Raw genomic sequence first — 18,393 nt, 5'->3', positions numbered from 1 at the left:
CTAGGAATTACTTTTTTTTTTACTATGAAGGCAACCCCATTTTTCCTTGTCTTTTCATCTTCAGAGTAATATATCATATGGTCATCTGACTCAAAATGCCCCATGCCAATCCATCTCATCTCTCCAATGCCTAATATGTCAATATTTATGCCTTCCATTTCTTTCTTAACAGAGTAAGTAAACTTTTTAAAAATTCATTTAGCACTCTTACAGGCCATTCTTCAAGGAGTTGTACTGACAACATAAAGTCTCAAGTTCAAATCCACTATAGGAGAAGGATAGGCAACCTCCTCCTGTGTGATTTATAGTCACCGAAAATCTGCTGATGGTCACCTATGACCATCAGACTTAACTGCATATAACAATAACAGCCTAAATTTACTGAAGACAAATTAGCTGGCTTGTATCATGTATAAATACCTTTACTTCTTTAGTAATTTCTTCAGATCACAATCATATAGTCCCTGAGGCAAAAATTCTTCATAGAATTTGCCTTTAAAAGTATTGAATATTTGTGGTATAGAGACATATATTTGATTAAGATTTTTCAAAACTTACTAATCCTGATTTTTAAAAAGTTCAATATTTTTTAAGTGTACTCAGAATTATCTGTGGATGTGTTGCTCAAATACGATTTGAAAACATTTTTGACAACTAACTGATATATGCTGTGGGTTTGAATATAAACTCAAGCTCAAAGTCATGACTGTTGAGTTAAAACTGACTTATTGCTGAGTCTTGAGTGGGTTTTCAGAGGCTGTAAATAGCACTGGAGGAGACTGTCCATGCTTGTTCTGTGCAGCTGCTGGTGGAGTCAAACGACAAGAAAGGCACAACCTATTGGGTTAGTAGCACCACTCCCTACAGAGAGTCTGTTCACATATTTGACTACTGCTCAGCCAAACTGTAATTATTTGGAATTATAGATCCAAATAATTATAGACACAAATACAAGGCATATGCAGCCGCTGCCTCCCACTTTGAGAGTGATAATTCAGAATATCAGTGAGTTTATAATTTGTAAATCTATTTTTAAATCATCTTTTCAGACTCTATGTGATGATCTTGGAATATTTACATATGATTATTAACCACATTTCAAATTCTTTGAGGAATACCACTCACCCTCTGTTACATTTGGCTATTTCATCAAACAAAATTTTCCACCGAGGGCGTCCAATAAAAAGTCTTGAATTCAGGGCTTGATATTTTTCTCCAATTATTTTCTACAAGAGAAAGATATTTTATATCACTAACAGATTTAGAAAGAGAAGTAATTTTCTCTAACATAATTTTTACTAATTATGTGGCTTCCTACTAAAAATCTATAATGTAAAGAATATAAATATGTGAGAAACAGGCTAGGATCCTGGCTTGCTTAGACATATCATGCCATTCCTCGACACCAAAGACCTGAGAACCAAGCAAAACCGATTGTAGATGATAATTTTGAAACTTTGAATAGAAAGTGTATGGTTAAAGAAGTGAATAGTGATTATAATAAGAAATTGAAGCAACACAGTGAATCAGGAGTAATATGGAACAGAATGCTCTGCCAGGCTTGGCATGGCCATCTTAAAGTAAAACTACTAGAAACCTCAGGAGACAAGGGCAAGCTGAGCTGAAATCCCAGAGGCAAATGGTCCAAGTCCAACAGTTGCTCCACAGGAAAAGAATGGATAATCTCCTCCCATGCAATTTACTGCCTCTGAAAACTCATTAGAAGGTAAGCTATGAGTTGGATCCGACTGGACAGCAAACCACAACAACAATGAGAGAGAGAGAAACTATGTGGACCCATCTTGAAGGAAAAAAGATGAGTGGACATAATCTGAAGCTAAGGAGGAAAAGTACAAGAAGTGGGAACAGCATACTAGCAATCATGGCATCTGCACAGTAGGGATAAAGCCAGAGTTTGGGGTTACATATAATCATAAGTGATGATCCCTAATCATTAAGCTTCGTAGTGCACACAAAGCAACAGATCCAAAGTGCCAACAGGAGATTAATAGCCATATATAAATCTGGCTGTGATCAGATCCCACACATCCATTAAACCACCAATGAGCCTCCCATGACTTGGAGAGTGGTGACAGATGGTCATATTTCTGTATGCTCACCAACTTGCCTGCCTGGTTCCATTCTCACAACTCAGTAAGCAGTGGTACCCACATTCCAGTGTGCTCACTTGACCATTTGCCTCCCATTCCCCTAACCAATCAAGTGGTGGCAACCTGGCTATCACCCATAATTCTGTCTCCCTTTCACAAACTGAGTAGTGACTAACCATATGTTCCCGTGCCTAGACTTTCTCATCTCTCACTTCCCCGCCTCATACGCACAACTTACAGTGGCAACTATGTGTTTCCACCTGACTTGCACCCATTCCTTGACTTGGCTAGAAGAGAGCCTTACCTCCCTTTAAAAAAAATCCACCAAACTACTTTGTCAATCCTACAAGCAGAAGATAATCCACTCCTGCACTCTGACACACCCATCATAACTCTTGTCTAACCTATTTGTCAAGTGACATTACCTATTCCTACAACACTAGACCACTGGCAGCTGATGCCCAATGCCTATCTAAGCCATCTTCATCTGAACTGCACTAGTGAAAAAAGAGACTTAAACTCAAATTGTCAATCACTATCTCAAGCTTATCTAAAGACATATGATGGGTACTCCAGTGCTACTGGTATAGGCACCGGTATGACATACTCATCATGTCTTCTCAGATACATAAAAACAACATAAGAAAAAAAATCAGGGCAAGGTAAACAAACACTGCATAACCAAAGCTACTGCTGTGAAGCTGGTTCCAACCCATAATGGCCTCCATCAGGTTTCCAAAGTTGTAAATATTTACAGGAGGAGAGTGCTCATCTTTTTTCTCCCACGAAGTGGCGGGATAAGCTTGAACTGCTGACCTTTCCATTATCAGCCCAAAATGTTACACACTAAAATACCAGGGCTCCTCAAACAAACGTATAAACAATCAATAAATGAATATCTGAACACTTCAGAAATAACAAATAATAACAACTGATATATGACATTCCAGAAGATCAGGGAAGATTAAGGAAAATATTGAGAGACAATATAAAACAAAAAGAAACAACAAACACAGTAGATCTCTGTAAGAATAATGGGAAAAATATAAAAAAGATAAACACGTTAACAACAACTAGAAGATTAACAACATTTCAGAAATAGACATGGAAGAATGTAGGAGAACGGAAGCAATTGAAGACAAAATCAGTGAAAATACAGAGTAGATCCTTAGCCACTAATTTTGTTGAAAAACAATCAGAAAACAAGAGCAAAGAAAAATGCAGAAAGCATTAATAATTATTATGGGAGATACTATCAATAAAAATAACTTACGTGTTAGAAGGATCTGAGAACAGGCTTCTTAAAAAGTAAAACAAAAAAAAGTACATAGCAAATTTCTGAGGATTTGAAAATTTACTGAGAGTCATTTCTGTAACACACAATGACTGTAACAATAGGCTCAAGTGTGTCAGAGAGGAGGAAGATGGCACAGGATAGGGGAGGGTTCAGATCTGCTGTTCACTGTGTCTATACTGTAATGGATCTGATGGTACCTAACAATACTTGCCTAATATCATGTAAGATAAGGAGATATTCAACTAAGAAAGACAGCACACTACATAAAGGATGGATTTTCCTCGAATCACAAAGACACATCAAAATTAAACTCTCCAAATACAAAGAAGGAATCATGAGAGAAACATGTACAAAAATGAAAATGTTATCTATGAAGGAGGATTAATTAACATATGCTTTAATTTCTTGGCATAAACCATAGAGGAAAGAAGGCAAGAGATGACATTAAAACACTAAAAGAAAACCAAAGAACAGCAAAAACACCTTTGCCAAACAAGAATTACATACCCAGGAAAACTGTCTTCTAAATATTATACTGAAACTAGGACATTTTGAAATAGTAAGTTAAATTTGCAATTAATATTAAAGGGCTTCTATTGGATAGAGAACAGGTAATATCAGGCAACAACACCAGATTAAGACAAGAGACAGCATCACTCAGGCAACACTTTAGATAAAGAATTCTGTAATGATAAATGTTGTTGTTGTTGTTATGTGCTGTTGAGTCGCTTGCGACTCATAGCGACCCTATGTACAACAGCCCTAAACTCCGCTCTGTCCTGTGCCAATCACACTGTCTCTGACACTCCCATCCCAATTAAATACATAAAAAATTTTAAAACATGGATCAATCTGAAAGATATTAGGTCAAATGAAATAAGTTAGCAGCAAAAGGACAAATAATATAGAGAACACTATTAACAAATTGTGCTGGCAAAATTAGAGACTCATCTGCAGAAAACTGGGGAAAAAAAAGAGCAACATTTCACAACATACACAAATCAACTCAAAGTGGATCATGGACATAGGGGTAAAATAAAACAAAACAAAACAAAAACAAATTATCAAGATCATCAGAGAAAAAAAATGGAACAAATCTAGAAGCCTTAATCTATAGCATTAATAGACTTTCAAGCATAACCAAAACTCCACAACCAGGAGAGGATAAAATAGATAAATGAGACCTTCCAATAATTAAATCCTATGTGCATAAATATGTTCTTCAATAGAGTAAAAAGGAACCCACATACTTAGAAAAATATTTGGTGATGACCTATCTGATAAGAGACTCTTATCTAAAATGTATAAACTATTCCAGCATCTCAACTTTAAAAAGACAAATAACTGCCAATCACAAAATGGGCAGAAGAGATGAATAGATGCTCTACCAAAGAAGAAAGTCAGATGACCAAGAAGCACATGAAGGAATACTCAGTCACTAGCTATTGTTGCTATTGTTAGGTGCTGTCAAGTTGAGTATGATTCATAGCTACTCTATGAACAGACAACCTGGAACCTGCCCTACCCTGTGCCATCCTCATCATCTCCGAAACACTACAGCACACTGCTGAAGTCACAGTGTCAATTTATCTTGTTGGGGTCAATCTCTCCTTCACTGATCCTCTAACTATCCAAGCATGATGTCTTTTCCCATGAAACACCCTCACCTAGCTACATGTGCAAAGTATGAAAGATGAAGTTTCATATTCTTTGTCTCCAAGGAACACTCTGGCTGTACCCTTTATAGGACATACCTGTTTGTTCTTTTGGCAGTCTATGGGATATTCAGTATTCTTCTCCTAAAGCACAACTCAAAGGCATCAATTCTTTTGTTATCTTTATTCACTGTCCATCTCTCCGATGGGTAGCAAGTGATTGAGACTTCAAACTGATATAATTGCTTTCAGTATTCTGGAGAGTTCCCTGAGAGGAGACTTGCCCAATGCAATATGTCTCCTTATCTTCTAACTGCTAGAACAAAAGGTGTTGACTGTTGATCTAAGCAAGATGAAATTAGTGAGTTTCTCTCTTTTCTCCATCTTTGTCTTTTTGATGTTGAGATGTAATCCATGCCATAGTCCTTGATCTTCTGCAGCAAGAATTTCATATCCTTCTCACTTTCAGCAAGTTAAGTTGTATCATCAGCTTAACACAGGTCGTTGATGAGTTGCCTCCATTCCTGATGTCACACTCCTTTTCACAGAGTCTGGCTTTGCAAATTATTTGTTCAGAATATAGACTGAATAGGTATGGAGAAAGATTATAACCATGACCCACACCGTTCCTGATCTTAAAACACACAGTGTTCCTTTGCTCTGTTCATATGATACCTTATTAGTCTAGGTATAGATTCCATATGAGCACAAGTAAGTGTTCTGAGATTCCTATTTTTCTCATCATGAGCCATAATTTGTTATGATCCACACAGTAAAAAGCCTTGGCATAGTCAATAAAACCATGTACTAGCTATTAGAAGTAAATGAAATAACCAGTTCATAAAGATAATAGTCCAGATCCTACTGTGGTGAGTAGTGCCTGGAGTCTTAAAAGCTTGAGAATTGTGATCTAAGATGAAATTGCCAGTATTTTCCCCAGCTAAAAAAAGAGGATAATGAAAACCTATGGCTCAAATAAGAAATAGGAAAGGTCTAAGGACATACATAAGCAATGTTGTTGTGGTGTACCACAGAGTCAGAACCAACACATAGCTGACCCTCTGGTGGGTTTTCAGAGGCAATTAATCACACAGAAGGAGACTGTCCATTTACACGGCCACCAGAGCCTCCTCTAATCCTGAGACCAAAAGAAGTTAAGTAGATGGTACTTAGCTATGATAGTTCATATTGCTGGGGACCACAATAGAAGGTCACAGTTAGAATGGGCAAAAATGTAGAATAAAATTCAAAGTAAAACACAACAACTCAGACATACTGATCTTAAAAGAATCTGGAGGAATCCCTAAGCCTATTGCCCGAAGCCTATCTTCTAACTTAAAATTAAGATATATTGAAATGAGTTTTGTTTCAATTTAACTATGCTAGAAATCATACTAGGGGAAAAAAAAAAGGCTTGGGATACTTTCAAAGCAAGAAAAGTATAAATACATGAAAGAAAACAGAAAAATGATATTTGTGAAGGCCTTAACATCCAGATGTAGGTATCTATTCAGTTCTTCAACTGTTGTTTATAAATACTGGTTTCTACATCTGTCAAATGGTAATAATAACATCACCCACTTTTGGAACCTGTTCAGATTATGGGAGGTAATACAAGTGAAATGCTTAGCACAGTACCTAACAGATCAAGGCAAAATAGTTATGAATTTTTTTTCCAGTTTTTCAGGGAGATATAATTGACTTGTATATGACATCATCATCATGATTATCATGTATTAAAAAAACCTCCCAACTAAATAATCCTAGTCTAATGAATCACAAGGCTTCATTTCTGGCCTGTCTTGTAAGGACAAAAAAGTGAAGTCTTGTGAATAAGAGAAGACGGATACATTCAGAATGTCTGTCACACAGTCTCCTGTGAGAGGACAAATGAAAGACACATTATGGTGAATTTCAAGGACAAATGATAAGTATTCGGACACAGTCTAAACTAGAAAACGTCTCTGTGGAACACCTACTAATGTTCTCTCCCAGCACAACTCCTACAGTAAATATATTGTCAAGAGGCTTGTTTAATTTACAGTAAGATTCAATCGCATACCTGTATCCCATCTGATTGACTGAGGTACAGCTGAATGTTGACATAGTCCGGTCTGTTCTCTTGCCAAAACTGAGGAGACATAAAAACGAGAAGACTTATTAAATTCTTTCTGTATGCTCAGACTTTCTCCTATTATCACATACAGAACCCTACAATTTGCTAGTGCATGTCGTGGCTTATCATAGTCACTGCTGATCACAACCATCATCTATGAGCTAGGACACACACACACACACACACACACACACATATATAAACACACACATATATATATACATACACACACTATGAAATGTCATACTAGTCATACTACAAAATACTTCAAACTGTAAAAAGAAAAATTTCATTCTATGTGTATCAATAGCAAAAACTGTAATAATTTTTAAAGAGAATTTTTTCAAAAGCATATTTCAGAATATACATATTCTGATATAATTTGTAGAATATTTACAAGTTATCTCTAAGTAGACTGAGTGGTGATAGTAGTCATGGAAATTTAATTTTATTTTGCATGAAAAATATGCATGAAGATGTATTTGTTTATAGTTTTAATAAACAAAGATGAATAAGCAATAGGTAAGTAAGTTTCCTTTCATTTGCTTTTCTTATTACTTTATACTTCTATGAAAAAAATATTGTTTGTTACAGGTGTATATTCTTACCTACAAACACTGTTATCTGGAAAGACAGGTACAAAGTAATTGACAGAAGATACCTTTGTGTTTCTGGCTTAATGGTTTTCTACCCCCTCTCTGTCATTTATCTGTACATTTTCTCATTTATTCCAAAATAAACATTTGAGAACTTCGTAATATGAAAGATGATTGTTGGATTTGCTTCTAAAAATACAAAACTAAGAACAATTCCAATTTTACCTTGTAATGCAACACACAGAGTAAGTCTGCAAACCAAAGGAAGGACTGAATATCTCTGCACACCCAAATAAAATACAGTCTTCTAAGTTTATATGGTTTCCAGTCATCCCTTTAAAAATAAAATAACACAGTAGGAATTAGGATAGAAAAAAAAAAGAATCACTAGATCCTTAAAAGTTTGTTTTTCATTAGGAAGCAACAGAAAAACCAGTTACATTTTAATATCTGATAGAAGTACTTTCTATCACTTCAAGTAAGTTTAAAATGTAGCATGATAATTTAAAGACATGATGTACTCCATAATTTTAATTATTATAGGTGTAAATTTTATATGCTTGCTACTTGTTTCCAGTAGAAAATACTAAACTCTTGGTTGAAGCTAAAACCAGTTCTTGCACTGAAAGAAAACAAGTACTCTATTTCCAGTGAATTTTAACACTGAACACAGCTCCAATGGGTCGTTCAATTTTATCCTGGCTTCCAAGTTCAATGATCTAAAACTATTCCAGAAAGTTGGTTGTTTATCCACTTCATAATAATTTTTAAAGTAAGAGATTTCACAACCATTTAGTATGTAATATATTCCAGAAATGCACAATTTCAAGTCTAAATTCCTATTTATAATTATGAAGTAAGGAAAAAAATGTTCTTCTCTTTTTGTAACATTAGGTGTTTTAATAATTCATAATGTGTTGTCAGAAACAAAGGTTTTCTGGCTTAAAATATGGTTATTTTTGTCAGAAACCCAAAAAAGTCTCAAATTTCTAGCATGCATTTAAAATTGAAATAAGAGATCATACAAACATATTGTTCCAATTTATTATCTGATTTTTGGCACTTAAATAACAGATGCTTAATAACACAACTGGTGTCTACTTGATTATTAATGGAACTGATTTGAAAATAATTTCCTGCTGTCATCTGTGATGTCACGGCAATTAGTATCAATTAACTTTTTCTTGGAATTTGCCTGAAATTAATGTAACTAGAAGAATATTTTCCATTTATCTATCTTACAATAAAGTTTCCTTCCTCAAGTCTAGTATAAATTTGAGTAACACATCAAGAAATTATGTGTTCATATGCAATATCCTCAGAAAAGTCTCTCCTGACCACATTTCCACAAGAATCTCATATTTTTAATTTCTATATCCTATTACTCTCACTTCTTATCATCATGGTTCGAACCATCCTCTGAATTTTTCTTTTTTTTTTCCTCTGAATTTTTCTATCAATGGATTGTTTACTTATTTATTTTTATGTATACTATACTTGATTATAAATTTCTTAAGCACGGGGACTGTTTCATTAATTCCTGTTTTCCCAGTGATAGGACAGGGCTCAAAGCTGTTGTTCATAGGGTTGCTATGAGTAGTACACAACTCAATGCCACCTTACAACAATAACAAGGAAAGAGATATCATGTGGGGAAAGGCAGAGGATCAACGAAAAAGGAAAAAAGCCCTCAATGAGACATTGACTAGTGGCAATGGCACAGGACAGGGCAAGATTCAGATTTGTCGTTCATAGTTATTATGAGTTGTAGGAAGTTTGTAGGTACCTAACTCTAATTAAGACCAACTGGGTAACAGGAGGAGTTAAATAATAGCTGATGATTGATTGAATGAATTATATACTTTATGCCACTAATGAGGAAGTGGAGAAATCAGGGACCATGACGTGTGATTTTAGAAGAAAGAAAATATTAAGGAATGGAGTCATAGAGCACATGTTGAGAATAACTGAAGTGTTCCCTTCATTGAACTATAAACTGAGGGCCTTGAATAGTTTTCTAAGTAATTATTTAATACTTGCAATGCTCTATACAGACAAATAAAATGAACCAAAATGGCTTACAGAAGAGTGTTGAGTATTGACGCGAAAGGGGTTACTCCAATGCCTCCAGCCACACAGAGACTAATCTCATAATTCAATGATTCTTCAAAAGGACTTCCAAATGGGCCATCAATGTATAGCCTGTAGATATAGGGAAGGCAGACAAAGTTAAGGAAAACAAAAATGAGGTACATTAATTTCCTGTAACATGAAGCAAGCATGCTCAATTCAAGTTTTCCTTTCAGGTCTTTATGATGTTCTTTTTTACATTGCCTCATATTGGAAGTAGAAGTGGCATCCACTTCCTAAACAACATGCCTCCGGAAACTTTCTGAACTTTGATAAATGTCTATAGTTGCAGAAGGGCTTTTGTTCATAGGGTCACTATGAGTCATGACTCGAAGGCAATCAACAACAAACAGCAACAGAGTTAAAAGCCTAAAGAAACGGTAAAAATACTATTCATGAAATATCAATATTCGAGTAAGTGTATATGCTTCTAAATATGTCTTTTTGTGAGGCAGGCTGTTGCTGCCTTTGAGTGAAACTGATTCAGAGTTGACCTTCAACTGAGTTTTCAGAGATTAGAAAAGAGCAGGAAGAGCCTGTCGATCTTCCATCCGTGGAATAGCTGGGGAATGTAACTGCCTGTCTTTGATTTGGCAGTGCAGTTTAAAAAGATGAAGAAAGGTAAATAAGACCCCATGGAGTATCTGAGAACAAATTAAAGTTCCTTTCATTTTTTTTACTAAATTAAAATATAAATTTCCTTGCTTTATCTATTTCAATAAACAACATTCCTCTTGATTTCAAAGTCTAACAAATATTTAATAAAATATTTATATTGAAAACACAAAAATGATAGGAGAAAAAGAACCAAATGTTATTTTTCTTTCTTAAGGTTGTGCCAAGAAATCTGGAGGACATCTACCTGGCTAACTGGGAGAGATCCATATTTATTCCCATCACAAAATAATATAGAAATTATCGTACAATATCACTCATATCACACACAAGTAAAATCCTGCTGAAGATTATTCAGAAATGACTAGAACTATACACTGACAGAGAACTACCAGGAATACAAGTTGGAGTTAGAAGAGGTTGTGGCACTAGAGTCATTACTGCCAATATCAGATGGATCTTGGCAGAAAGCAAAGAGTACCAGGGGGATATCTACATGTGTTTCATTGACTATGCAAAGGAATTTGACTGTTTAGATCACAAAAAATTGTGGTTAACTTTGAGAAGAATGGAAATCCCAGAACACTTGATTGTGCTTATACAAAACCAATACTTGGAACAGGAATCAGTCCTCAGAACAGAGCAGGGAAACACTGCACAGTTCAAAATCAGCAGGCATCCTGTCTCCATACCTTTTCAATCAAAATGCAGAATAGATCATTCTGGAAACTAGGCTTTATGAGTAGGAATGTGGCATCAGGATTTGAGGAAGACTCATCAACAACCTACATTATACAGATGATATAACCTTGTTTACTGAAACTTAGGAGGACGTGAAGCACTTGTTGCAGAAGGTCAGCGACTGTATTCTTCAATATGGATCGAAGCTCAGTATCAAGAAGACAAAGATTCTCACACTGGGCCAGTTAGCAGCACTTGATGTATGGAGAAGAGTTTGAGGTTGTTAACAGTTATAGCTTACTTGGCTACTTAATTAACACTTTTGGCACCACCAGTCAGGAAATCAAAAGGTGAATTGAATTAGACAAATCTGCTGTCAGGAACATTTTCAGAGTCCTGAAAAGTAGCGATGTCAGTCTAGAGACTAAGGTGCACCTGATCCTGTCCATGGCCTTTGCAATTACTTGCTATGCATCAGAGAGCTGGATAATGACTATGGATGATAGAAGAATTGATGCTTTTGAGTTGTGGTGCTGGAGATGAGTCTTGAACATACCATGGACTATCAAGAAAACAAATAGGTCTCTTTTGGAAAGGGTGAAACCAAATTTCTCCTTGAAGGCAAGAAATGTGAAGCTCTTGGACATGTGACCAGGAGAGGATGATCCTTGTAATAGGACATCATGCTTAGAAGGGTGGAAGGACAGCGTAGGAGAGAAAGACCCCAGATGAGAAGGAATGATACAGTAACTAGGGCAACAGGGCAGGTGTGCTGGAGTCAGTGAGACTGGCTCAGGACAGGGAAGGCTTCAGAACTACTGCATATAGGGTTGCAACAAGTTACAGGCGGCTTGATGGTACATAACAACACCAGTTAAGTTTTACATACAGAAGCACTTAGAAGAAAATTTTGAAGGAAACTTGCTTCATATTAAAAGTTTGTAGGATGAGGGGTTTTGCTATGAATGCCCTGAATAGATGCTAGTAGTGGTGGGAAAATTTGGCAAAAAAAAGTGACAAGAACGGTTGTATCATTTGAAGAAAGTTTTAAATGGCACTGAAATATGCACGTAGAAATTAATTAAATACTACATGCTTTATGCATATATCAAAATAACATGTAAGTGATCTTTTTTAGTTGTAGCAAAAATCACTAATTGTTCACTTAATATCTATTCTCAGGTTCTTTCTTAGTAATACATTAATTCAGGAAATCAAAGTGACTAGCCAAATACTGCATTTTCTAGACTAGCTTGCATCTATGTGTGACTATCTTCTGGTCAAGATGGTGACAGTCATAATCATATTAGAACAATACAAATGACTCTTTAGAAGTTGTCTCAATGGGAAGCTGCCATTCCTTTTCGCCTTTCCCTCATTTCCCTGTTCTCCTCCTTTCAAATGTCTACAATGTTGGCAGTCTAAAGAGGTATCCTTGATAAACATAGACTTATATTCTCTATTGATTGCTTAGGTCCAGGATAAATGTTACCATAACCTTTGTGAACTGCCCAACACTAACTTATTTACAAAAGAGAAAAGTAAACATGCACATAAGCTATTTTCATTTAAAATTATTTTTCTAATATTAAAAAAACCTTTATTTTAAAGTGCGTATTTGTTGTCGTATACTGTCGAGTCAGAACTGACCCATAGCTGACCCTTCAGTGGGTTTTCAGAGGCAGTAAATCACAAGGGAGGGGCTTGTCCATCTTTGTATCACCCAGCAGCTGGTGGATTCAAATCACATACCTTCTGTATTGCAGCTCATAACAATCCTAAAAAGAAGCATTCTGAGGGCACCACTAACCAACAGGCCTCACATCTCCAAATGTTCAAGTTCATCAAAGGATCCTCCAGAGAAAGACAGGCAATCTCCTCTCATAACTAACAGCTTTGGAACACAAGGGAGGGGCTTTAACTGAGTTGGAATTAAATGGTAGTAAGTTCTGAGTATCCTGAAAAAAGTGTTTTGCAGTCACACCTGAGATGTACACCTAACAGATAAGAGCCATTGTAGTACATTACTTAAGACTAGGAACCTAAGTGGCCTTAAGAATTAAGTGCACAATGCTGCATTAAAAAACAAGGAACTCATGCAATATTATTCAAAATGGTTGACTCTGGAGAACATTATGCTGAGTGAAATATCCCAGTCACAAAGGGACAAATATTACATGATGCCACTGTTGTAGAATGGGACTGTCCTTGGGGTTGGGGAGAGACTGAGTAAGATGGGTTCAATGATGTGTGCTGCACTGAGGCGGAGGAGGGAGGGAACTGTTTAAAAGAGATATATAACTGGGTGTTTCTGTCATCACACAGGAGTCTAGAGCAAGGGCTGCATGGTGGAGGGGACCTGGGGGGGCGTTTGTGGAACAATGAAAGAATCTTTTCTTTTACTTTTCCATAATTTTTGGACTCATGTACTTATAACTTGTTAGTCAAATTTGTGTCTTCTAGGTTGCAACACCCCCATGATACATCTTCAAGGATATGAACATGTACGGCCAAGCACAATCAATAAGAGTGCATCTAAATTCCAAAATCAATCTCCATAATAGTCTATGTGTTTCCTACTGCCAAAGGGGCCCTTTAGAGTAGTGAGAGAAGATCTTCACCCTGAAACCCACAGCGTCCCTTTTCAGCAGGAAGTAGCTAAGAGAATACGCCATCCCCTTTTCCTTATGACTCAGGGTGAAGTCTCTCTCAGGGAGGAGTGATAGGGAATGGCAAAGGACACACTGACAAAGAAGATTAATCAGAACTGGCTTTGACAAGCACTGTGGCATTTGGACAAGAACAAACTGGGAGGAGGTTAGAGAGAATGGTGCAGCGGTGAATGAATGGAAACCCAAAATCTCTGTAAATGTTTATGAAAATTAATAAAATATGATTATAGAAAAAAAAGAACTGAAAAAAATATAATTACGTGTTAAGCTGATTCTAAATAATGACAATCCTAAATGTGCCAGAGTGGATCTATACTCCATAGAATTTTCCGTATATGTGGGTTTTGGGAAGTAGATTGCCAAGACTTTCTTCTGAGGTACCTCAGAGTATGTCTGAACAGCCAGACTTCTGGTTCACAGTTGAGTCTTTAATTATTTGTGCCATCCTGGGACTCTATTCATTAAAAGAATGAATATACATACACTCCCTTGAGTTCTGAGCTCTCTGGCATACAGACACTGCTGGTCATGGCCATTGTCGCTTCCTCTCCTTCCTGGGAACTCAACATACACATCCTAAAGGCATCTTAAAGGAATTTCTTGCATCCTTATATGAAAACAATACGATAGGTTTAGAGTATAAAAGAAATGCTAGGACATGATGATCTTTGTAAGAAGCTGCTATTGTTGTGTCCTATTGAATCAGACCTGATCCATAGCTGACCTTCCAGTGGGTTTTCAGACTGTAAATAACATGGGAGATTTCCTATCTTTCTCTTGAGAAGCAGCTGGTGGATTTGAAACATGTGTCTTTGAGTGGGCAGTGCAACTCCTTACCACTAGGCCACAAGAGTTCTCTTTTGTTGGACTTGTTATTGTTGCTGTTGTGTACTGTTGAGCCAGAACTCACTCATAGCTGACCCTCCATTGGGTTTTCACAGGCAGTTAATTGCAAGAGGGAGACTGTTCATCTTTCTCCCACCTAGCAGCTGGTCAATTTGGATCATGTGCCTTTGAGTTAGCATAGCAACTCTTTACCACTAAGCCATCATTCTTATTTTTTGTAAGAACTGTTGTTGTTAGGTGCTGTTGAATCAAGTACAATGCACAGCAACACTAAGAACAGCAGACCTGAACTCTGACATATCTTGTCCCTCTGATACAGTAGAGCCCACTGCTGAAGTTACCATGTCAACCCATTCCATTGGGGTCTTCCTATGTCTTTCCAAGTATGATGCTCATTTCTAAGAATTAACCTTGTCTTGCTACATATCCATAGTATGTGAGATGATGTTTGCCATTTTACCTCCAAGGAACACACTGGCTGCACCGTCTCGAAGACATCTCTGTTTTTTTTTTCTTTTTGGCAGTCCATGGGATATTCAGCATGCAGGTGACTGAAAAGAGCATGGCCTAAATCAGGCACACAGTAGCCATCAACCTGAGCTTCAGAATTCTGGAAAGGATCCTGACAGCAGACTTGCCCAATGCAACATGTCTCCTGATTTCCTGATTGCTACTAAAAAGAGTGTTTACTGTTGATCCAACAAAGATAAAATGATTGACAGCTTCAATCTTTTCTTCATATATCATGATGTTGAATGTTTATCCTGTGATAAGGACCTTTGTTTTCTTGAAGTGGAAATGTAATCCACAATGAAGACTGTACTCCTTGCTTCTCTGAAGCACACATTTCATATTCTCCTCACTTTCAGCAAGCAAGGTTATGTAATCTACATACTGCAAGTTGTTGATGAGTCTCCCTCCAATGCTGATGCCACATTCTTCTTCACAGAGTTCAGCTTCACTAATTATTTGCTCAGCATACAGACTGAATAAGTATGAAAAAAGGATATGACCCTGACAAACAATCTTCCTGACTGTAAACCATACAGTGTTCCATTACTCCATTCAGACAACAGCTTCTTGGTCTAGGTGTAGATTGCTCATGAGCACAATTGGGTGTTCTGGGACTCTTCTCAGGCTAGCCATAATTTGTGTGATTCACACAGTCAAATGCCTTTGTATGGTCAATAAAACAGTAATAGACATTCTTCTGGTATTCTCTGCTTTCAGCCACGGTCCATCGAACATCAGTAACAATATTGTTGGTACCACTTTTTAAAAATCCTGCTTGAATTCTGGCAATTCCCTGTCAATATACTGCTATAGCTGCTTTTGTAGAATCTTCAACAATATCTTGTTTACATGTGATATTAATGATATTGTTTGATAATGTCCACATTCTGTTGTATCACCTTTTTTTTTTTTTGTATCACCTTTCTTGAGGATGGGAGCAAATGTGGATTTTTTCCAGTCAATCAGCCAGGTACCTATCTTCCAACTTTCCTGGTATCAACTGCCAAGCACATCTATGATTTGCATCTGTTAGCTGAAACATGTCGATTGGTATTCCATCGATTCCAGAGGCATTATCTTTGGCCAGTGCCTTCAGTGCAGCTTCACCTTCATCCTTTTATTTACATAGTCTTGTTCATATGATATTTCCTGAAACTTTTCAATGACAACTAATTATTTTTGGTAGAGTGATTCTGTACATTCCTTTAAATCTCTTGACACTTCCTGGATTGTAAGAACACGGCCTTAAAAAAAACTGGTGATTAGCTATTCACAGTTTTTGAGTCAGTTCTGAGTCATAGCAACCTTCCATCAGGTCTTTGAGACTACAAATCATAATAAGCGAAAACGAATGCCCTTTCTGCCATGGAACTGTTAGTGGATTTAAACTGACTGAGAAGCACAGCCTTTGGACTGGCAGTGACACTCCCACGTAGTTCCACTGTGCTTAAGCTAACAACTAATTTCTGAAATTCTTTTTATTTTTAAGAGTAAAATTTAGGACAGATTTCTACTGTGCATTTGTCTAAAGATATTTACAGAACTTTCTTAAGTATCATGGTTTTACAAAGAGGCTACCACTGAAGAGAAAAAGGATACCTTTAAAACAAGGCTATTAGTAGAGGATATTTGAAAGTTAATGATACAAGATATTGGCTTCTTGATAAGAACCTCAAAACAACTTATGCAAATTTATTCCACTAGTTCTCTTCAAAGGAACAAATCTAGAACATAAACATGAAGCAAATGAATTAAATTAGGATTAAAAAAACAAAAGAAACCAAAGTTCACATTGAAAAACAGGATTCCTGAAACTGCATCTATTTTAGACTTCATTAAACCTAATATTAGAAGCTTCCCTTAATTAGTCATTCAACTATTAATTTATTCAACAAATATTATTATGTATCTATGATGATATACCAGGGATTGTTTTAAGTGTTAAGGATGCAAAAGTGAACAAGTGAGGTAACTCCCTGGCTTCACAGGTTTTCAATTCTAGTAGATGAAGAAATAGCTTGAAAGTAAAGATATGAAACACCTCTATGGTTTGGAGAAGGTGCAGACAGGTTCAAGGATAGTGAAACTTAGTTGGCCATATTTTAAACATGTTGCAAGGAGGAAAAGGACATCATGGTAAGAAAATTGGAGGGTCAGAGAAAGAGGGGAAGACTCTCAATTAGATGAACTGACACAGTGACTGTAACAATGGGCTCAACTGTGGCAGAAATAAGGAGGATGGCCCAAGAGGAGAGAAGGTTCAGACTCATCATTCATAGGGTCCTTATGAATTCTAGTCATCTCAATGGCACCTAAACCCAACAATATTCTGCTATAATTAGGGAACTCTAGGGGCCAAGTGTTCAGACAACTGGGCTACTAAGCCAAATATGGGCAGTTCAAATCCACAACAGCACTACAGGAGAAAGATACACAATCTCTTCTCATGTAATGTGTAGCTTCTAAAAACTCACTGGAGGGTCAGCTACCAGTCAGTTCTGACCCCAAGCAATGAGTGAGTGACAGGATAGAATACTAGTTCGTGAGAATTGCTTTTAAAAACAGATGAAGCATAATAATTCTAGAAGCTCACTGAGATGGCAAATGGGAGTTTCATTATATTGTTCTTCTGAAAACGTATCTTCTCTTCTCAAATATATTGGTGCCATCTACTTCTTTACTTGTGTCTGCTTCACAAAACCCCAAAACTACGATACTTTGAGTTGATAAAGGTAAAAAAAAATTAGGCTTGACTTGATATACCTAATCACAAAGACAATAATACCAATTGGTTAAAATATAATTCTGTTTTATTTTATATAAATGTAGTGTTAAAATAATTTGTTTTTCTTATCTTTACAGCCAAACAGTTCTTCTATTAAAATAAAAATAAAACATATCTAATAGTCTTACCTTAGTAATCTAAAATGAAATCTAGTAACAGGTGTTACTGTTGTTGGGTGCTTGTCAAGTCAAATAATACTCATAGCAATCCACCTTTATTGTTGTTGTTAGATGCAATCATGTTGAGTGTTGTTGTTGTTGTTGTTGCTATGTGCTGTTGAGTCGCCTGCGACTCATAGCGACTCTATGTACAGAAGCCCTAAACTCTGCTCTGTCCTGTGCCAATCGCACTGTCACTTACACTCCCATCCCGATTA

At 36.5% G+C, this 18,393-nt stretch overlaps 1 protein-coding gene across 3 annotated transcripts in view; it reads right to left on the bottom strand.

The window, feature by feature from the left end:
- Positions 1 to 18,393, bottom strand: part of NOX4 (NADPH oxidase 4) — a 264,726-nt gene that overhangs the window by 33,552 nt on the left and 212,781 nt on the right. For 2 of the 3 annotated variants that reach the window (XM_006895246.1, XM_006895248.1), the window contains exons 14-17: positions 9,858 to 9,977; positions 8,001 to 8,109; positions 7,126 to 7,194; positions 1,126 to 1,226 (exon numbers count right to left, since the gene is read on the bottom strand). In XM_006895246.1, the coding sequence (XP_006895308.1) occupies positions 1,126 to 1,226; positions 7,126 to 7,194; positions 8,001 to 8,109; positions 9,858 to 9,977 (399 nt within the window). The remainder of the gene's footprint in view (positions 1 to 1,125; positions 1,227 to 7,125; positions 7,195 to 8,000; positions 8,110 to 9,857; positions 9,978 to 18,393) is intronic. The other variant, XM_006895247.1, reaches the window with a different exon arrangement.

The sequence above is a fragment of the Elephantulus edwardii genome, unplaced genomic scaffold (genome assembly GCF_000299155.1).
Source record: "Elephantulus edwardii isolate Elephantulus edwardi_28Jun2011 unplaced genomic scaffold, EleEdw1.0 scaffold00163, whole genome shotgun sequence".
NCBI lineage: Eukaryota > Metazoa > Chordata > Mammalia > Macroscelidea > Macroscelididae > Elephantulus > Elephantulus edwardii.
This window is presented reverse-complemented; position numbering and strand designations above follow the sequence as displayed.